The 22,548-nt window shown below is 42.1% G+C and overlaps 1 protein-coding gene across 6 annotated transcripts in view; it reads right to left on the bottom strand.

The window, feature by feature from the left end:
* The window catches only part of COL6A3 (collagen type VI alpha 3 chain), a 92,476-nt gene that overhangs the window by 57,848 nt on the left and 12,080 nt on the right, over window positions 1-22,548 (bottom strand). For 3 of the 6 annotated variants that reach the window (XM_033229777.1, XM_033229780.1, XM_033229778.1), the window contains 4 exons: window positions 16,340-16,460; window positions 14,199-14,816; window positions 7,194-7,796; window positions 210-794 (listed from right to left, as the gene is read on the bottom strand). In XM_033229777.1, the coding sequence (XP_033085668.1) occupies window positions 210-794; window positions 7,194-7,796; window positions 14,199-14,816; window positions 16,340-16,430 (1,897 nt within the window). In that variant the 5' untranslated portion in view covers window positions 16,431-16,460. The remainder of the gene's footprint in view (window positions 1-209; window positions 795-7,193; window positions 7,797-14,198; window positions 14,817-16,339; window positions 16,461-22,548) is intronic. The other 3 variants (XM_033229782.1, XM_033229783.1, XM_033229781.1) reach the window with 2 other exon arrangements.

The following is a 22,548-nucleotide window of genomic DNA, read 5'->3' as shown; positions in this document are numbered from 1 at the left end:
TATTAAATGAAATTTTATTGTATGGCATTTCAAACCATACAATCCTCAATCCAGTGCAAAAGGGAACTTGAAATAAATCATGTTTGTTGCTGCTGTTTTCATCACTTGTGGTCTCTTAGCTAAACACAAACACACTTCATTTTGTTTTGTTCTCAAAGGTCCTGCCTGGAGACCACCCCATTGTGTGTCTGAAGCCATCCCCACCGTACCTTCAGGGGTTCCAGTGAGGGTCCTGAGAGGTGCCAGCAAGCCAGGCAGCATGCCTTGCAATGGGGCGGCACGGAACTCGGCTGGGATGAACACCAGGGAGGAGTCGAAAGCAATCTCTTCCAGCTCAGCCTGATCGGCGCCCTTGTTCCCGATGGCAAAGGCCATTATGCTGCTTCTCTTCAGCTCCTGGGCGGGCTGGCTGATTTCATCTAGGGACTTACCACCTGTAATCAGCACCAAAAGCTTAGGAATCCCCTCGGCAGCCCGGTAGCCGGCTGAACTCGTGAACAGGTTGTTCCGAACAAAGTCTAGAGCGGAGCCCGTGTACAGGGCCGAGCCATCCAGGGGCTTCATTTTCCGCACAGCGGTTATGACTTCTCTTTTTGTGGGATGGGTATTGAAATAAAATTCGGGCCTCACAGTGTCTGCATACTGGGCCACTGCCACCTGGATAAGATCCTGTCCGATTTCCAGCCTCTGGATGACTTTAGCAACGAAGTCTCGGATGGCATTGAAGTTGGCCAGTCCCAGTGCAGATGAGCCATCCACCAGGAAGACTATGTCTCTCTTGTTGACTTCAATGACTGTAGGTGGCAACATTATAAGGCAATTAGAATGGCCTTACCAAGCACAATCAACAATGACTTTCTACAAAGCTAACTCCATTTAAAGGACACCCCCATTTACTGTGGCCAATGTGACCACAGGGCTGCCCCAAAGGGAATTTGTCCTAATGAACACATAAGTTACAGTTGCCTCCCCACCTGCTGGCTCCCCTTCCACCCTGCCCAGTCAGTACTTTTTACAAAATAGTTGCACAAAACAAATTTAGTTTTAGTAGCCACCTGTTTTGTATGCTGTCACTGAAAATGCAGTAAGTTCTTTTCTGCCACAAATACACAACTTGGCCAGAGTGAAGCCATTGCTTGAATAATTAAAGAAACCACTGATGTCTGCTTAGAGAACCCTTTGCTTCACAGTCTTGATTTCAAAATGCTCATTGTCAAGTGCACAAGCTGAAAGAGCACATCCCTGTTCTTCTCAGTTCTCTATTTCATGTCTTCATTTGACAGGCAAAAGAATTACTTAACACAAAACTTATAAAAAGAAAATTAGCATCAAAGTCAGCAAGTGCTGCAAACATTTTTCACTTAAGAGATCTGTGTTTTGAGCAGGCACTGTGGCTCACACCTGTAATCTCAGCACTTTGGGAGGCCAAGGCAGGTGGATCACCTGAGTTCAGGGGTCCAAGACCAGCCTGGCCAACAAGGGGAAACCCCATCTCTACTAAAAATACAAAAATGAGCTGAGCATGGGGGTGGACACCTGTAATCCCAGCTACTTGGGAGGATGAGGCACGAGAATCGCCTGAACCCGGGAGAAGGAGGTTCTAGTAAACCGGGACTATACCACTGCACTCCAGCCTGGGTGACAGAGCGAGACTTTGTCTCAAAAAAAAAGAAAAGAAAAAAAAAAGACCTGTTTTTAAAGGTCCTAAGTAATACATTATGACAGTGATAACTTAAAGGCAAACCATAAAACAAAAACATCTCAATAAGATCACTGTCTCACAATGACTGCGAACTGCTGTATCCATGTGTAGGCACCCCACCCATATTGCAAGAACCATGAACTCTATTAGACCACAACACCTAACCCAGAAACCTGACAGAGCTTCCAAGAAGTAGAGGAACATAAATGATTAAACCTGAGATAAGCTGTTTGCAAAAGAGTCCTCCGCTACTATATACCATCAGATAGATTGCATGGCAAATTGATTTTGTAAAAGCAGACAAAGGAAACAAAGTTTGGGATGAAGGTAAGGAAGAACTTTCTAAGAATCAGAGCTACCTTCTAGAACTTATTTTTATTTTTATTTTTATTTTTATTTTAGGACAGAGTCTCACTCTGTCACCCAGGCTGGAGTGCAGTGGCACAATCTCAGCTCACTGCAACCTCCACTTCCTGGGTTCAAGCAATTCTCCCATCTCAGCCTCCTGAGTAGCTGGGATCACAGGCACGCACCACCATGCCCAGCTAATTTTTGTTTGGTTTGGTTTGGTTTGGTAGAAATGGACTTTCACCATGCTGGTCAGGCTGGTCTCAAACTCCTGACCTTGAGTGATCCACCCGCCTTGGCCTCCCAAAGTGCTGGGATTACAAGCGTGAGCCACCACATCAAGCCTAGAACACATTTTTGAAATGCAGTTCATTTCTAGTTGTTTGGACCAGAGGCTGGGAGCATGATACCTGGGGTGAGAATCGCTGATACATGCCTTAAGAAATCGTTTTAGGACAATAGTGCCTCATCTGGGTGCTCACCTGCAGCATCAAGACGAGGTATATGTTCTAAGAGAAGGGTAATATGTTATGCATCAACGTCCTTAATACAATAACCCAGTTGCCTACTGGTGTAACAATGTGTGCAGAATATCATTGAACCTTTCCTCGATATTTCATGGTCATTGTTATGAACATCGATTCTGGGCTTTCCTTTCTTCATTTAATTTAGAACATGCTGTCTTTCTGGGCTACCCCTTTGATTTTGACCTAAAATATCTTTGCAGATAAAACTAATGTTTAGATGTCTAGAAGGCTTCTTATACCTTTGTACCATTAGAGAGAATATACATATGTATGTATATATAGATATACACACACACATGTATAGAGACTCATATAAATTCCATATACGCTATACCATGAATCTACCACTCATGTATTTACTATGTATATCACACATGACAGAAAAATAGACAAATACTCACATAACAATGACCTGAGAAGCTTCTTGCTCCTATACCAACTGGCCCAGATAGTTATATATTCTTTATAAGTACCAGCAGTGGCACAACACTTGGGGTGGGAGAAGATAAATATCATCCCCTCCCCTCCCAGATTTTCCCTCCCCCCTCCACGTCTTCCCTCCCCCCACGTTTTCCCTCCCCACCACGTTTTCCTCCCCTTCCACGTTTTCCCTCCCCTTCCACATTTTCCCTCCCCTTCCACGTTTTCCCTCCCCCCACGTTTTCCCTCCTCCAACGTTTTCCCTCCCCTCCCACGTTTTCCCTCCCCCACAACGTTTTCCCTCCCCTCCCACATTTTCCCTCTCCCCCGACATTTTCCCTCCCCATCCCCACGTTTTCCCTCCTCCTACCGCTGCATCACTAAAACTTCTCCCGATGAGCCAGTGGGAAGGACTACCTTCCAGATCTGGTGAAACAACTGGCCTAGTCTCCTTGCACCCAACATGGATTCAGCTCTGGGAACCCTGAAATGCACCTCTGGTTCCCAGAGGCTCTGTGGCAGGGTCCCCTTTGACTAGGTAAGAGGTCATTTACATTTGATTTTTATTCAGGTCGTGGGAGCTCATAATAGATGTTATACCTAAAACCATGCTTAGCCAAATACAATAAACACTGAAAAATATTGAGTAACTAGAAGAACAACTGAATTCCTGTGTTTGCTTCATGACTCTGATACAAGTCACCTAGCCTTTGCAGAATCATTTCATTTCTCTGGGGGCTGCACCATGAATCTCCTCCGACCCAATGATAAAAACCTTGGGATTCTCACAGGTGACCCTTCCGTGAGCCATGTCAGGGATGCATCTGCACTTCCTTCCACCTGACATAAATATCAACCCAAACACAGCTGTCTTTTCTCTTTCATGTGGGTCTGTGGGGCCTGACTTCACTGTCTTGTTGGGAGATGAACTTGAAGGTCCTGCTACTCCTCACCAATATGGCACAACCCTCTTCAGCCCTCCTCCCGCGCCTCTCTCTGTTGTCCTCCATGCCTCGTCCCTGCGCCTCCATCAGACTCTCCTGACAAAGCCTCCATCAGGTCCGCAGTCTTCCTCATGCATCACCCAAGAAGGGGACATTTCTGGAGAAGACCACGCAACCAGGTACCTGCATGCCACACTCAGAACTCCAGACCCCCAACAGGAGACCTGTGCCTGCCCGCCATCCTCCCATGCCTCCATGGGAAGTTGACTGTCCTGTCCTCCAGAATGACTGTCTCATGGCTGTGCTCTCTGCTCAGCCCTCTGCCACTGCCTCCACCGTGCCAAGGCCTCCTCATCTGTCTCTGAGAAAATAGAAGACCTCAGAGGAGAGCCCCTGCCCCTACCCCTAACCCACAGCCTACCTGCCTCTGCCATTGGCTCCCAACCCACAGGCCCTGCTCCCTGTGGCTTCTCATCCCCCTATAGCAGCTGCTTCTCCAGCTTCCACGCATCCAGGGAGCCTGAACCTGGCTCCCTGTCAGGCTCCCTGTCCAGTGTGCTCCAGCTACACTGCTTTCTGACAGTTCTAGGAAGAGACCAAGCACCTTTGTGTTGCAGGGTCACCCCTCCTGCTCTTCCTTCTGCCTGGAACAGTCTTCCCCTGCTCTCCACATGCTCATCTGCCTTGGGTCCCATGCCTTCTCAGGGCCTTCCATCCACCTGATCTAAAATTCTCTTCCCCAGTCTTCCTATCACAGCCCTGTTGAGTGCCCCACTGCATCTTATCATGCTCAGAATATTTTGCCTGGATACTAGTTCATATTATTATCTCTTTCCCCATTATCCTGTAACAGATGAGCAGCCACATCGTCTCACTAAACAGCACCATATCTCCAGTGTTTGGCATAGTGTCTGACACATGACAGATAGTCAAGGATATTTGTTGAATATCTACAAGTTAATCACTGATATTAAACATGATGTTCATAATCAAGGGGTTGAAACTCTACTTAGCTATAGGGAAAAACTGAAACAAGGGTCATGTTCTGCCCATTTTCATTAAAAAGTTGAAACTTCTGGTACAGACATATCTTCATCTGGTGCACCTCCTTTGTCATAAATTCAAGAAATCAAAATCCAGAGAGGTTGCATTTATTTAAGTTTGATAAAAGTTTGACCTGCCCAGGATCACATGACAGGTTCACATAAGACCCAGGACCAGAGACCAGCTTTCCCGTCTACAGCCATGTCGCATCCTTGGTGTTTGCAAAACATAGGGAAATCTCTGGGCTTCTATACTTCAGGACGCAAACCAAAAGTATGCAAGCTCAGAGAAACCTCGGCAGGTCGTAAATGTTCACTTGACTGTTTTCTTAACTGCCAGAGTCACACAACGGCACCATAATGGAATGAGCGTGAGCAGCTCCAGGCACCGGGCAGGCAGTCCTGCGCGCTGTGTTTCCATTGCTTCTCGATCTCCATTTGCACTCAGAACATTATGCTCAAAATTCTAGTCTCCCTATTAGCTCATCTGAAGAATTTGGGCCAATTTTGTGGTCCCATCAAGTGAGAGGAAAAGCTGGAAAACTGTATGCAGCAAAAGCTAAGCCACACAGAATTGGCCTTTCAAACTTAAATAAATGCTAGGCACAGGCTTCTCCAGAAGGCAAGGCTCACATACACTTTTCTTGCTACATCACCAGATCACAGTTCCAATGTACGGATTAAGTAGAGATGCCATTGCCTGAGCTTTCTACCTGCAATTTTTATTACAACAAAAGCCACGGTTTAAATTCATCTGAAGCAAGTTTGAGATAACTCAGGGTGAATTTTGTAACCCTTGCAAGGAAATGTGGTGATGTTGTCTTTACATGAATGCAGCAACTAGAGCTAATGATTAGCAAGGCACTATTAAGTAGATGTCAGTTCCTTAAATAAATAGATAGTGATGTTTTTCATCAAGACTTTAAAATGTTCTACTCTTAATTTCATACAACAGTATAGTCTCCAAAAGGGTTATTTTTAAATTATTGTCACTCCTTTATCAAAGGAAAACCTCCCTTTATCAATTGTAATTGATACAATGGGTGAAGCAGTATCTTATTACAATATTTATCCTGTAGACCCAGACTTTACTTATAAAGTTAGCATATAAGAGCTGTGACAGTGTGTTATTTCACCCAAGAAAATTTAGATGATTTGTTGCAGATGATAATCAGAGTCTTATAGGAGCCTCGGTATCCATTCACCAATTTTCACTGAGCCCATACTCTCGAAGGACAATGAAGAACAAGGTCTTATATTCAAGGACTGATCTTGTTAGAGCATCCCAGTGTATAAGCAACACCGGAAGTGAGTTGGGTGTTTCTGGAAACTGTTGGGGGCCACTGTGTCCCTAATTTACCAAATGGCATCCTATTGGCCTCACCTAGGTAATGAAATTGATAGGTCTGAAAAGTGACTGATGTCTCAGAAAACAGTTCAAAAGGTGGAGGAGGCTATGTATCCTGATGCCCCACCACACCTCCTATGTTTGTTAAGTGCATATTTGTTATGTGACTTGGTTGTTTTGTTTGTTTGTTTGTTTTTTAAACCACTCCAATTGGCTGTTTTGCCAAAGGCCCTCCATTTGAGCCTGTATCCTAATATTGCCACTCAAGAGAATTACTCCTACACTTGACAAGCACAGGAAAAAAAAAAAAAAAACTTCATAAATATTCCTTCAAGTGATTGCACTGTTATTTCTTACCTTCAGAAGTGTAACTCTCAGCACCCTAGCACAAAAGGACTTTGAGAAGACACCCTCACTCCATTGCTTTTGGAAAGACACTGTCTATGAGCACACTTCTAACACTGACTTTTAGAGCCCAATGCCATGGTCCTGGAGTAACTTTCTCAGAACTGTAATGAGCCCCTCAAGCCCATTTTTAGAAAGACTGGATTATAAGTAGTTAATATGGTGATGTTTAATAATCTCAAAGCAACAGGTTTGTTGAATTAGCCTTAAAAGCACACTTTCTCAGCAACTCATACTCTCGGAAGAGCTTTCACTCACTCATTGGTCTTTAGTTTTTCCACACACTGCAACAATCACAAACATGACATCCAGGACCCAGCTCATCGGGGAAGGACTGGACTGTGGGTACTTACAGCTTCTCCTGTGGCGAATCATGCTGGTGCCCACCTTACGTCTACGAAAACCAACACACACAACACCCCACTCCCACACAGATGGTGAGAAGAGGATACATACCTTGTGTGACAATGGTTGGCGGTTTCAAGACAATGTGCCTTTGGGCCACGCCAACAATGTACGGCAGTAATTTCTCCTGGAGGTCCCCAAAGCTATGGAATTCCGGGACAGTAAACACCAAGTTGTCATCGGTAGCTATGTGCTGAAGCTCTGCCCTGGAGGCGGCCTGGGCTCCGAGGCCGAATGAGAACACGCTAGCCTGCTTCAGTGCTACCACCCCGTAGCGAATCTCGTCACTAGAAGGCCCGGCACTTACGAGGACCAGCACCTGGGGAACCCCTTCCTCCACACGGCTGCCCCCTGCCCGGGTGAAGTGGTTCTCCACCACGAAATCAAGGGCGAGGCCGATATTGGCCAACTCCCCACCAGCAAACCCGAGGGCTTTCACTGCACCCAGAACCTGGGCCTTGGTGGAGTAGGTGTCCAAGGAGAACATGGTTCTGGGCTCATCGCTAAACTGGACCACCCCCACTCGGATCTGCTGAGTTCCAATTGGGAGTTTCTCAAGGAGATTTACAAGGAAGTCGAGAATGACTGCGAAATTGACACTTCCGGTGTTGTTTGATCCATCAATAAGGAAAATAATATCAGCAGAGTCTTGTGCTTTAAAAGAAAGAAATGCAAAAAATGTGAAAGCATTAGAACAAGTGACCACATGCATTATTCAGTGTTCTGACATGTTTCTTTGGAAACCAATAAGAAACACGAAATATGGGCAAACAAAACACATGTTGATGAAGGAATGTGAAATTCTCTTTCAGTTCTGCATTCTGAATGGATAAGAGGCAACCTCTTAGGAATCATGGTGTAAAAAAGGGACATTTATAGCAATTTTTCATTTGTGTCATCCTCATAGTTAAATTTCCAAACATCATATTCACTTTTCTGAGGGGAGAATCTTGGGTGCATATTCTAGAAATTTCCACTACATTTGTTGGGAAATGTAGTTGCATGAATTGTCCACTACCAAACCTAGCAGGGAAAATCAATAAGTAGGATAAGAAAACTTTAGAGATGATTTCTAAATTTTGGTCATTTCCCCTGCTTTCTCAAATGATTAGGAAAATTTTTTATACAAATCCACAGCTACAAAACAGTCACGATTTGGTGATTCCTCAGCCCAGTATGTTGCTCGATGCCTTAAGCAACTATTGTTTCTTCTTCTTTTCTTTAAAAGCCAAAATGACCTTGTACATGCAACTTTGTGAATCAGAACTCAAACTACATTTAAAGTTTTCATGTAAAACACACTTTGATGAAATTTTTGTTTTTTTTTTCTCAAATGATGTTTAGTTGTATAAAACTCAAATGCAGGTCTGGGATCGGGCAGGATGTTTTGTTCATTTATTTTGTCATTGCCTCTATATTCAGTCACCTAATGCAGAACAATGTTAAGCAGAATGATATTAAACCAGTCATGACATAATTATCCAACCTTGTTTTTATGACATCCTAAACTAGTTACCTAGAAGGACCATGAGCATCGAATAAACCCCAATCAGAATTAGCCTGGGGTTACACAAAGGACAGAAAAACAGCTGACCAACACCTGTTTTCTCCCCCATAATGGCGAACAGAGAATTCCCATCCTGATACTGAGAACGGGGATGTACAACAGCCCTGAGGGAGGAATAGGGATCGAGAAATCTAAAACCCAGGGCCAGAGATTTCACAGCCTTAGTTCGAATGTTTAAATTTGGCTGATTTAAACTCAAGGAAGAGCACAATTATTCTAGTCGATGTTTTTGATAACTTAAGTATGTGTTAGGGACAAGAAGAGATTATATGTGAGCTTATCTCTTTATATTCTGGGATTCCAGAAAGATACACTCAGGGTATCATTTTTAAATGACGGTAATATTACAGGTAAGACCATTACTCTGATCTCTGAATTTTCAATGACAGTGAACATTTTATATTTAAAATTAATGTTTCCTTGTGCCAATAAAATTGTTTCTGTTCTCACTGTAGAAAATTATCCAAAGCTTGTCTCTCTTTGGGAGTGAGGAGTTCCCAAATTGAGGAGTTCCGCTCTAGTGAAATTACATCCTTATCCAAGCTCTTCTCATTGTGTGAACTGAAACAGAGATTGCCAGGGTTGGAACTGCCCTCTTCCCTTCCTAATATACACAAAAGTTCCTGACAATATATTTGCAGATTAATTCTTTGCACAGGGAAATACATTAACCAGGCAACATTGCTATCACAATCCTTCTTATAAGATATAACGAGTAGGATAATTGTTGTGCTACAGTAATTGGATCTTGTGTTTTTAGTGATTGCCACACAAAAGTTTTATATAAGACTGGGCCCTTGACTAGAGCCCAAAGCATTTGCCACTGTTCAGCCAAAATATACGATTCCTGAAGGATCTTCAAGAGGGTGTGGTGCCAGGGGTTGTGAATTACACAGAAAGCCATAGAAATGGCCTACATCATTGTATAATACAGAGGCTCCACAAATCCCACAAAATTCCTCAACATGTCCCAGGCCTAAACCAATGACCTCAAAGGACATAGAAGGGTTTGCCACTTCCTCAGCATATCAAAACATTTAAAAGAAGGATTAAATATGATGAATACAGTCAAGTTTTTTTAAATGATCCCTAAGTTGCAGGATAACACTATTTCTTCTCCATTTGTAACTTACTTTTGGGTTGAAATTTATAATCATGCAAGTAAGATAAATGAACCCTGAGGGAAAATCCTTGAGCATTCTCTTCTAAAAGACTGAACATCTACAGTGACTAGTCATAGAAACACGTTGGATAATTTGTCATCACTGAATAACAACATTATCCTCTTACACACACAATAATGGTACATACAAGGGCATGCTTTGTTATTTAGGAGAGCTGAAGCCTCAAGGGCACACAGGGACCATGTGTGCTTGTGTACAGCAAGGCAGACCGATGACCAATGTTAATGTTACGAGGAGTCAGATCTATGCACAATTTGAAAGCTTTAAAGTTGTCTGGTTTTCTGCTTCTAGGCTTTGTGTATCACAGCCTCTATGGTGTTTTCTATGGAAAAGTTTTACAGTGTCCAAGGAAAATTCACAGTTTCCTTCAACATCCCTAGAAGCTCTTTTCCTGAACTCACTGGTGTGGGCACAATGCCTTTCTTAGCTCATGTGATGCCTCCTTTTATTAAGAAAAGCGAGTTCACATTCTTATTTCCTACGCAAAACACAAAATTGTAGATATATTTTACAAATTTAAAAATTCTTCATCCTTCACAGAGAAAAGAAAGCTGATACCAAAATCCTCCCTGTCACCTTTAGCTTTTGATTAAAAATAAAGGTTTCGTATCTCAGGTATATCCATTTTTTTAAAGAATGACAGAGGGATTTTTTAAAACACAACCATTAGAGATTGATTATTTGAGTAGAGTTCATTGACAACTGTGGTGATTGTTCAAATTTTACACATATGTGTGTTTTATAATCAAGAACGCTCTAAGGGGAAGTTACCTAGCAGACAGGTAGTAAGAAGAGCAGCCCTAATTAACTGCAATTTCTATAATGCCCTTCTAACTGCCTTTCCAAAAACTATAAGCAGAGATGTACTGTTCTTCCTAGGATTATTATTCTATGTTTTTGCCGTGGAACATGCAGTGGGACGTGGTACTAGGAGGAATTGCAGAGTGATGTTAATTAGAAAAGAGACATGAACGGATTAATTTTCTGCCCTGGTGCTGCCAGTGGCTTGGACACTAGAAGACAGAGATGCTTTCTTGGCATAAAAACAAAGGTTTTATCATCTGTGTGGAAACACACGATGTTGGTAGTTTCATTTACCATTCATGATGGTAATCTCATTGTTTATCCATTACATAATGGTTAAACATAAAGGTGAACTCAGCTATTTTTGTGAGTATCACAAAACATCAATAAAAGATGTTCCATTTCTCTACTGGTCCCTTTCACTGTTTGTTTGTTTGTTTGTTGTTTGTTTGTTTGTTTGTTTTAGACAGAGTTTCATTCTTGTCACCCAGGCTGGAGTGCAGTGTCATGATCTTGGCTCACTGCAACCTCCACCTCCCGGATTCAAGCGATTCTCCTGCCTCAGCCTCCTGAGTAGCTGAGATTACAGGTGCCCACCACCACACCTGGCTAATTTTTGTATTTTCAATAGAGATGGGGTTTCACCATGTTGGCCAGGCTGGTCTCAAACTCCTAACCTCAGATGAGCCACCTGCCTCAGCCTCCCAAAGTGTTGGGATTACAGGCGTGAGCCCCTTTCACTGTTTTTTGATAGGTCTTTGTTATTATCCTTATACTCCAAAATGTGATGGATCAGGGAATTAATGATATTGATACTATGGTAACAAGCAGTGCAGTTCATTGTAGATACCCTCTTGTCATTTCCTGGTAACCTGAGTGGTTTGGGGTGCTCTTGGGGACACCCACGTTTTCCTGTCATTTGGCAGGACTGATGCCTGTGTGGTAATGCCAGGGGGAGGCCTGTCATTTGGAAGCAGGGAACACTTTTCAGTGTTTGAACTGCCTCTCACTCCTTCCTATTGAGAAGTAGACCCACTGGGTAAGGGCATCAGCACTGCCAGCCCCGTTAAAGCTGAAATCAGGGGTCACCACTGGGAAAACCATTTTATGAACAAACTGCTAAAACACCCTGGGGCTGGCTAGTTCTGAAACCCTCTTCTTCACCAAGCTCTGCCTGCCCAAGACAGCTGGTTCCTTTCTGCTGATGTCGGGTCATCTCTCTTCAGCTCCTGCTTTCTGAATCCTTGTTATGAAAAACTGACCTCTGGTACTGCTTCTCTACAACTGCTCCATTATTCTGATTGCAATCTTGCAGCTCTTCTGCTGTCTCTCCCATGTGGTCCTATAGAGTGATGTGCACCTCCAAGCCTCAACTCTCTTTTTCCTGCCCCACCATCCCTGTGTATTCACAAGAGACTGACTCTCCATCAGGCACCTGACCTCCTACCTCCTGTCTCAATGGCTGTCTTGGTAGTAACCATTTTTAAAAGTGTAGGAGAAAAGTCTGTTCATAAATCTTGCTTCCTATGATCAGTTCCCCTATGCCATGTGGTTGCCCACTCATTCTTTTTTGATTCAAAGAATTATCCACTTCCTTATACCTACTAAATACACAGAAGAGTCTCTAACCTTCCTATGTGATTTAGTTACATCATGTTCAGCCTGCATCCACACTGCAGGCTCTGTGGTCATCTCCAGACTTTAAGGACTGTATGGACAACGCTTGTGAGCACCAGCCTCTCTGGTTTCTGCAGTGGCTGGCTGTCTACAGTTCCTACACATCTGAGGACTACACTGAGCACCACTGGAAACTCCTCCAGCCCTGAGATTGGCCCTTGGAGGTCTCCCTGTCTACACACCAGCAGTGTCTCTGACTTGCATACTCAGCTGTTTCCAGGGCTCTCCTTCCAAGCCCTGGCCTCTCATCCTCTGGCTCTTCAGAGGTCTCCTGGCCCATTCTAGTTCTCATTAGCTCCCCATGCTGCCAGGGCACCATGGCAGGCTATTTTAGGAATTTACTAGCTACCACTCTGGATTGCCTTACTGAGAAAATTTTCTTCTGTCCTCTCTATTGTTCCCTCTTTGCAAGTTCCAGTTCTGGGAACCCTTTTGATCCTGGGAGTGCCTGAGACATCTGCAGAAAGGCAGGGATCCACACTAATGGAGAAGCCCACTGACTCATAATCTCTGATAGCAACTGGACACCACTGCAAATCAGCAGTTGCTTCCTGAACGTTTTGTGACCCCTCTTCACATCCCTATAGCAGCTAATCAAAAATAACTTCAATCCCTCCAAGACCCCAAGCCCCACTGCTCCCCTCCTTTATTGAGATGATGGATGTCAACTCAACTTGAACTCTCTCTCAGTGTGCCTCTTTTCCACCTGAATATCTTGGAAACACAGCCCCTTTTCTCATCCCTTCCCTCCATCTCAGAGAACATGTGTGTCTCCTTTCTGGAGCTCAACTCTCCCCTTGGATTCCTCTCTCATTTCCTGCTCATTCCACCCAGAATTCTCTGCTACCAGCTATCAAATGGCTGCATGGACTGATTTTCTAACAAGGGGAGGGCCCTCTGCTCTGTCCATCACTAGTGAGTAAACTCTGAGCACTCATCACAGTTGCTGTGATATGGTACAGTTTGAAATTTTACTTGTCAAATTCCTTCCCACTGGCCATTTAGGCACTTAGCCCTGGAAGGAGAGCTAATGGACTTAACTGGTTAAATAACTTGTCAGCCAATTGTCTCTGTACATGCAACAGCACATGACACATCAATGCAATGTCCACGTGCTGTCAATACTTCCAGAGTGGCTCTCATCAATGCCATTAGAATTAGAAAAGTCACTGTGGGCACAGCCATGATTACCACACAGAGGACAAGTAAGAAGACCAGACCCACAGCCCAAATGCACAGCCTCCAGCTCTGGCTGTCACTAATCATCCAGGACTCAATTTCTTCCAAATTGATCTAGACTGGATCATAGCTGAGGTTTCTTGCAATTCCGATTCTACCAACACTCTTAAATTAACTCCATGGAGTAGAAGAGAGGAGCTCTCTGCTAGTCCACCGGACACAAAAACAGATGCCCTCGCTCCCCTCTCAGTTCATGAACTGTCCAACAGGGAGCTTTCCTTAAATGAAACAGATCCCAACACCAGATAGAGGGGTTTGATCAGATGCACATCTCACCACTCTGAGGCTTTCTTTTCTAAGGAAGGCAGAGTGCTTTGTGGGATCATGATGTTAGAATGTGGGTTTTTTTAGAGTGAAAATATTAGTTGTTTAGAAAAAGACTCTTCTTGTATGTAGGTGAATGCCCTACTTAGGGAGAAGACTACGGAAGAATAGTCCAAATTAAACCTTTGTTTTTAAACCTGTGAACATTCATCTCTTCCCTGGCCCGTGCGACATCCAAGCTGTTGCTTTAAGGCCAGCAGTTGCCAAGCTCATCTCCCAAGAACAGCAGGGCACGGCGTAGCTTGGTGGCATTGCCATTACCTGTGATGTCTTTAAGGGTTTCCGTGTCCCCAGCCCTCTCTGGACTCACAGATGAATGCACATAGGACACTAAGTTTCCTACTATGTCATGAAGTGAGGTAAAATTCTCTAGGTTGAACATATGCATATTGACTGGTTCACTTGCTATTTCTTTTAATGCTCCTTCATCTGCATCCTCAACTCCAATTGCAAACACGTTAACATCAGCAGACTTAAGTTCCGCTGAGGGCAGAGCAAGGCCATGCTTCGCGTGTCCATCAGTTAACACTACGATAACCTGAGGGACTCCATCACCGGCCCGGCTTCCAGCAGCCTTGGTGAGGTGGTTTTGCATTACGTATTCTAATCCTTTTCCAGTCTGATTGGTTCCCCCAATATAAGACATGTTGGAAATATGAGAAAGGACTTCTTGTTTAGTACGATACGTATTTAACAGGAACTCGGTATGTGGGTTTCCGTTGAACTGGACCAGAGCAAAATGGAAATCATTTTCTCCCACAGCTAAGGATTTTACAACATCATATAGAAACTCTCGAACAAGTTGGAAATGTTCCTCTCCAATGGTCCAAGAGGAATCCACTAGAAATATTATATCAGCAGCGGCACCATTTTTGACATCTTTAAAAAAAGACATTGGTTTAGATTTTTCTACTATGTAAGCAATTACTTCCTATCAGTGCAAAGCCTTCCTAAACAAACTTGGTTTACACTATACTGTAACTAAACACTTTGCACCTCACTGGTAATACAGGAAGGTAGATTCACTTACCTGGGAACCAGGGACCTGGGCCCATGCCCTCAAGAGCTGCTGGTGCCCAGTCACTAGCCCAAGTTCCATACTCAGAGACCACCATGAATGGGCCAGTAGCATGCTCCAGATTGAGGAAACAATTTCCTGGGCTGTCTTTAACTCATGATTTAAGCATGATTCCCTGTGGCAATTTGAGCCCCAAGACCCACCTGATTAAACCAGAAGGAAGTCTTATCACAGTCTTATCATTTTATAAATTCATTCTTTAGTTTGGAATATGAAACTGGGCCTTGACAAAAAGAAAAAGTAAAATTGCTCTTTTCCATTCACTAACCCCCAATGCTTTGGGTAATTTGCAAGAAAAATAAATATAATAAATACATGTTCTTTAAGAGAGGAGGACCTGTGTAAATGTAGAGAAGGGAAAAGACTTATTTTTTCCAGATTTTTGAGCATGAACAAAAGGTACTCTAATTAGTTACTGCATATTTTTCAGAGCCAGAAAAGTCTTCAGAGATGTCAAACATGATCTATCTCGTTTCCATATGAACCCAGTTCTCCCTCAAGGGTAGGAGCTCAGGGTATCAGGCTGTCAGTGGCCCACCCCAGGAGGTGACCTTCTGCAGCTGTGAGCCAGGCTTGCTCCTGGACTCTACTTACCTCGGGCTGACCTGATGCCCCAACCCACGTTCTTCTTCCATTGAAGTGACACTAGACTTCCCCCATCTAAGAGCAACCTGGCCTGCAGGAGGAATCCCTCAGAGGCCCAGCTCTCTGGGTCAAGGAGAGGGAGACCCACCTCAGTCCTTTCCAGCTTGTAATGCATGAAGCATTTCCCACTTTTCTAAAACCCTGAAATCAAATTCCTAATGGAGTTAATTAGAATCCATGTTTTTAATTCGTTTCGGGAAACAGAAATCTTAAAGATCCAATGATCCTAGATGAAAATGCCTTTCTGCATCCGGAGTTAGAGAGAGAGGGTGATCTTTGTTTTTTTTCAGGGAAAATAGTTTTTACTTTCAATCATTGACTTCTCCCTAGTTTATGTGCTCAGAGACCAGCCAATGCCAGAAATGTGGAAAGTCCCTTCAGGTGGTAAAACATTTGAGATACAAACTTTCTGTTCACATCCAATGTAAAAACAAATCATTTTCAAGCTAATTCCAAGATACCAAACCCAAATTTTAATAAAAATAGGTCATCTCTCACTGGATAAAGAGTATCTGAAAAGGTCTATAAATCCTATAACTATCCTATCTACTCTCCTATAACAAATGGCTTAGCTACCTTAAAAACATATCTAAGCTCCATGTCAGTGTATGATGTCTACGATCTAAAATCAAAGAATGCTATTTCTTTTTACAAAATCAGGGACGTTTTTGGCTCTTACCTGCTTGCTGCTGCTGGGCATGAGTTGTGGGAAAGCCTGAGAGAAAGAGCCAAAAGACGGCCACTAAGGGCAAGTGCCGATGTTTCCTCATTTTGAATTTGTCTAAGCACCAAATACGAACCTAAAAGAGAAAATAGGGCAAAGGGAATGATCAGTTTTTGGATCTCATTATGCAAAACCCATCAAAATCCCATGCTTTCCACGTCTTTTTTTAGACTTCCAAGAGGACTTTGTATCTGATTCATTCTTTGAACCAGCAGCAAAAGGATGGATGATAAATAGACAGATGATCAATCGATTGATAGATAGACAGACAAAAATAGATATAGATACATACATGTGCACATATATGCATATATAAAAGGAAGGAAGGAAGGAGGGAAGGAAGGAAGGAAGAAAGGAAAAGGGAAAGGGAAAGAAAGAGAAAGGAGAAGAGAAGAAAGTTAAGGGAAGGGAAGAAATGAAGAAGTGAAGGAAAAGAAGGAGAAAGAGAGGGAGGGAGGGAAGGAAGGAAGAAGGAAGGAAGGAAGGAAGGAAGGAAAAGAGAAAGAAACAGAACCAGAAGAAGAAGAGGAGAGAAGGAGAAAGAAAGAAAGAAAGAGAGAGAGAGACAGAGACAGAGAGAGAGAGAGAGAGAGAGAAAGAAAGAAAGAAAATAAAAGAGGGAGGAAGAAAGGAAGGAAGGAAGGAAAGAAAAGAGAAAGAAAGAGAGGAGGGATGGTGGGAGGGAGGTAAAGAATAGGTAAATGAGAAGTGAATAGAGCTCTCTGTCTAAGGTGACCTCAGATCTCTTCCTGTTAGCAGAATATAGATCACATGTAATGACACTACTCACTGTCCTCTCTGGACATTCTTAAACATAGTTCAAAGAACACAATTACATTTTCAGAAAGTAGGCATTCCATAGTAGTTTCTCCACAATCTGAAAATACTCTCTTTCTTTCTCAAATTACAAATGAATGAAAATTTTATCCATTATGAAAGATAGTTTTGATTAAACATATAAATGAGAATTTTTGAATCCAGTGACTATTACTTTGGCCACAGCTAAAAGCTATGCAATTAAACCTTTTTTTCCACCCAAAGTGACGTGGGCAGCAATTTGGACATAGCATATTCCTAAGCAAAGAGCAGAATGGAAATGGGTCAGGAGTAAAGGCACTCATAGGCACAAAAGGTGTCAGGTTTTGACACCCAGCTTAAGTTTGTAAGTCGTGTTTAAAAGAACCTCAGAGGAAAGCTTCAGTTTATAGAGAGAACAGGCTTTGCCCAAATCACACCAAACGCAACCCAACCACACAGCTGGGACCATGTCAAGCCCTGTCCGTATTCTCTATTAATATTTAGCACTTTTCCTCCACAGAAAATCTGCCGTATGCCAACCTCCAATCTCACAATGGAATGAGCCCAGGGTGATTTAATTAGTAAGACTGTGAAGGCAGACCTGGAGGCTAACTGCTCTGTTGCACAGTCTCCCATACCCACGGGCCTCTGTGGGCTGCACACATGATGCCCGACCAGCCAAGTTTATGTTGATATGAGCTCAGTAGGTGCATTATCAGACCTTTCGCCTGCCAACACCTTCTCTTCCTACCACAAGATTTTGTGACAGCCTCTTCACTCTCCAATCTCCAATCTAAGAGATCAGCTTGGGGGCTGGGGTCTCCCTTAAGACCCCTCCAGAGAGCTACCCTAGGTCTTTCTGTCTAGGCTGAAGTCCCCTTGCCAAGACAGCACCCTTTTTCTCCTCTCCTTGATGCAGGATTCTGGTTTCCCTTAACTTTTTCTTAGACCACAGCCAGGGCTGCCCACAGGACCCTGTGCCCTGAAGGGCCCCATGCTCAGTTTGATGCTTTGATGTTGCTATCTTGGAATTCTTAAAACATTTGAACAAGAAGCTCATTTTCATTTTGCAACGATGCGCATGTCAGTGACTCTTCTTACCCAGACTGGCCAGAGGTTCCCCAGCTAGGAGCTCTGTGGTCAGGGGTTCCCTTTGCAGAGGTTTGGGTAAGAGTACTGGGGAACAAGGACATTGGCAACACAAGTAGGCTAGGATGTTATCAAACCACCGTTTTGGGTGCCATGTTATCAAAAGTTATTCAGCATCTACTATGTGATAATTGCAGTTTTTCATAATTTTTCATAATGTGTCTTATTTATCTTTACATTATCCTTAGAGGTAGATGCTGATCCTCATGCTTATAGGAAAAAATGGGGGTGCAGAGAATAAGTGGCCAAAGTGCACAACTATTCAAAGACACCTTGGTGCTCAATAGCACCTGCCACACGGAGGTTCATAAGATGAGAGGATAAGAAGAACATTTTTATTCCTCCATGAAAACCCCATGATTCCATAGCAACTTTTCAATCAAGTTCACCAGCCTGAACTTGGACATTTTAGGAATCAGAAAAGGAGCCAGTGATGTTGGGGAAAGATAAGATGCTTGGAATCAGATAAATCTGGATCCTGGATCCACCACACCCTACCTGAGGCAGGTGGTATACTTGCTCAAAGCCTCCATTTCCTCCTCTACAACAAAGAGCAGTGGTAGCCATGCCTCTCTTCCAGCCTTCTGTGAGGAGCATGTGGCAGGTTGTTCAGTAAATGCCTGACGCAGAATGGATGGCAAGTGAACTCTAACTACCATTCTCCAACAACTTAGGTTTCATCAGCATTTTCCAAAGCACATTTCATGGAACACCCATTCCATTAGATGTTCTAAGGGGAAAAACAGGCGTTCCATGAACAACACAGTTTAGAAAGTGCTGCATACCAAGCTTCCTTCTGGAACAGTGACAATATACATTAATGTATAGCAGTTCTGAAAAATAAAGAAACCTGCTGTACTTGATTTAACCCAGAATTCCCCAAACATATTCCATCGACTATTCCTCTCCATGCATCTAATTTTGCTAAGTTCTTACTCCTCTGAAGCAGCAACCAAAGGCATCTCCACCTGCCCAGGTCTCCACGGAGCCCAGGTCACTGGGCTTGCAAATATCTGTTCTCTCAGACTCCATTAACTGTAAGTGGGACCCATGTCCCTTGATGGTGGAGCTCGCCACCTCCCTGTCACCAAGTGAGAGAATTAGAATGGGTAGACAATTGACATTTCCCCAGAGAAGCCCAGGGGAAGGACCAGACTCAATCTCATTATCAGCATGAACTTTCATGACACTAGTTAATATTGTCATTTTTTCTTACACTGAGTTTCAGGAAGTACTATTTGATATTGGAAATAATATAGTGTAGACTACAGTTAAATTAGAAATTCCATTTGATTTAAGAAACTGAAATACATATAATCTAGGGAGATTGAGTTATCATCATCATTTCACTGTCCGGGTTTGAAGGTTAAAAAGAAGTCTGCTTCACAGATTACAGCATGTAAAGGCATTCAGCATCAGTGTGAATGAAAATCAAAAACATCTTTTTGGTTATTAAGTATATGTCAGATTTTGAAATGTGACTTTTTTCATCTTATAATTCTAAAACCCCAAATGCTTCTAAATTGGTTTTATATCCCGTGCATCAGGAATAATTTGACAATTCCTTGAAGAAAGCAAGGGGAAATGAGAGCAAATCAGGCACATGAAACTGTTTATATAAGACTTTGGAAAGACTGATGAGACTCCATGAGATCTGTAAGAAGTGAGGACAATAACACACCAAGAAACTGGATAAACTAGAAAAAAAATAGATATTTGTTTGAAATATACAATCCACCAAGACTGAATCATGAAGCAATAAAAAAAATTTCTGAACACACTTAAAACTAGTATAGGGTTGAATCAGTAATCAAACATCTTCCACAAAAAAAAAAAAAAAAGAGCCCAGGACCAGATGTCACTCTTGGAAAATTCTACCAAACACTTAAGGAAGAATTTAACACTAATCCTTCCCAAACTGTTCTCAAAACAATTAAAGAGGAAGGAACACTTCCAAACTCATTTTTATAAGGCCAGTATTATCCTGAAACCAAAATCAAAGACATGACAAGAAAAGAAAAATACAGACCAATATCTCTGTTGAACACTGATGCAAGAATTCTCAGCAAAATACCAGCTGACCAAATCAACGGCACATTAAAAGGATTATACGCTATAACCAAGTGGAATTTAGTTCAAGAATGCAAGGATGTTTCAATGTATGAGAACCAATCAATGTGATATGCCACATTAACAGAATGAAGGGGAAAAACATTATCATCTCAATTAATGCAGAAAACGCTTTGGACAAAATTCAACACTCTTTCATGATTTGAAATAAAAACACTCAACAAACTATGAATAGAAGAAAATTACTTTAATACCATAAAGAACATATATTAAACACATACAGCTAGCATCATACTCAATGGTGAGAAACTGAAAGCTGTCCCTCTCAGAGCAGGAAAAAGGCAAGTATGTTCTCTCTTACTACTCCTATTTAACATAGTACTGGAAGTCCTTACCAGAGCAATTAGGCAAGAAAAATAAATAAAATGCATCCAAATTGGAAGGAAGAAGTATAATTAACTCTGTTCATAGATGACATGATCTTAAATGTATGAAATCCTAAATACTCCAAATATTTTAAAAAACTATTAGGACTAATAAATGAACTCAGCACAGTTGCAGGATATAAAATCAATAAACAAAAATCATTTGCACTTCTATTCACTAACAACGAACTATCCAAAAAGGAGATTAAGAAATAATCACATTTATAATACCATGAAAAATAATAAAATACTCAGAAATAAACTTAACCAAGGAAGCAAAAACCTGTGCATTGAAAACTATAAAACACTGTTGAAAAAAATTAATAGAGACACAAACAAATGGAAAAGCATCCCATGTTCATGGATTTGAAGACTTAATATTGTTAAAATGTTCATACTACCCAAGGCAATCTACAGATTCAAAATCCCAATGGCATCTTTTGCAGAAAAAGAAAAACAATACTAAAATTCATATGGACTCTCAAAGGACCCTAAATAGCCAAAGCAATAATGAGGGGGTGGAAAATAGCAGAGCTTGAGACCTCACGCTTACAATTTCAAAAGATATTATAAGATGACAGTAATGAAAACAATATGATGCTGACTTAAAGACAGACATATGAACCAATGGAACAGAATAGAGAGCCCAGAAATAAAACCTCATATATATGATCTTTGAGCTTCAATAAAGCCACACAATAGGGAAAGAATAGCCTCCATTGTATAAATGTTCCTCAGAAAACTAAAAACAGAATTATCATATAATTTGCCTATCCCACTTTTGGGTATATCCAAAAGAAATGAAAACAGGATCTCAAAGATATATTTGCACACTCATGTTCATGTCAGCATTATTTGTAATATCCAAAAGGTGGAAACAACCTAATGTCCATCAATAGATGAGATGAATAAAGAAATTAATTTATTTCCACAGTATTTTATAGTTTTTAGTGCACAGGTTTTTTCTTCCTTGGTTAAGTGTGTGTGTGTGTGTGTGTGTATATATATATATGTATGTATGTATATATACACACACAATGGAATTTTGCAATTATGAAATTGATTATAGATTCCCAAGTCTGCTTTATCACAAACAAAGAGTATTCCAGGATTCTGAAGCTCAGCCACACTCTGAGCATAGAGTATGGCAAAATGCCTGTCTGTATCATCGTAGGTGTGTAATAAATATTTGTTAAATTTATTAACTGCTATTCCTACAGTTCTCCTAGGACTTTGCACTGTTATTACACCACTGATGCTGTAATTTTCTTTATTTCTTTTTCTCTTTTTTTTTTTTTGTTTTTGAGACAGTCTCACTCTGTCACCTAGAGTGGAGAGCAGTGGCATGATCACAGCTCACTGCAGCCTCAACCTCCCAGGCCCAAGCAATCCTTCCTTCTCAGCCTCCTGAGTAAATGGGATTACAGGCACACACCACCACACCCAGCTGTAGTATTGTTAGTAGAGACAGGATTGTATTTTTAGTAGAGACAGGATATTGCCATGTCACCCAGGCTGGTCTTGAACTCCTGGGCTCAAGAGATCCTTCCACCTTAGCCTTCCTAAGTGCTGGGATTACAGGCGTGAGCCACGTGCATAGCCTACTGTATTATACTAAGTCTTATACATGCCACATACAAGGAATATTAGTCAGCCTTATAAAAGAAGGAAATCCTTTTATCTACTACAACATGGATGAATCTTGAGGATATTACGCTGAGT

The sequence above is a fragment of the Trachypithecus francoisi genome, unplaced genomic scaffold (assembly GCF_009764315.1).
Source record: "Trachypithecus francoisi isolate TF-2019V2 unplaced genomic scaffold, Tfra_2.0 Lachesis_group13, whole genome shotgun sequence".
Taxonomy (NCBI): Eukaryota; Metazoa; Chordata; class Mammalia; order Primates; family Cercopithecidae; genus Trachypithecus; species Trachypithecus francoisi.
The sequence above is the reverse complement of the archived record's forward strand: the minus strand, read 5'-3'. Positions and strand labels throughout refer to the sequence as shown.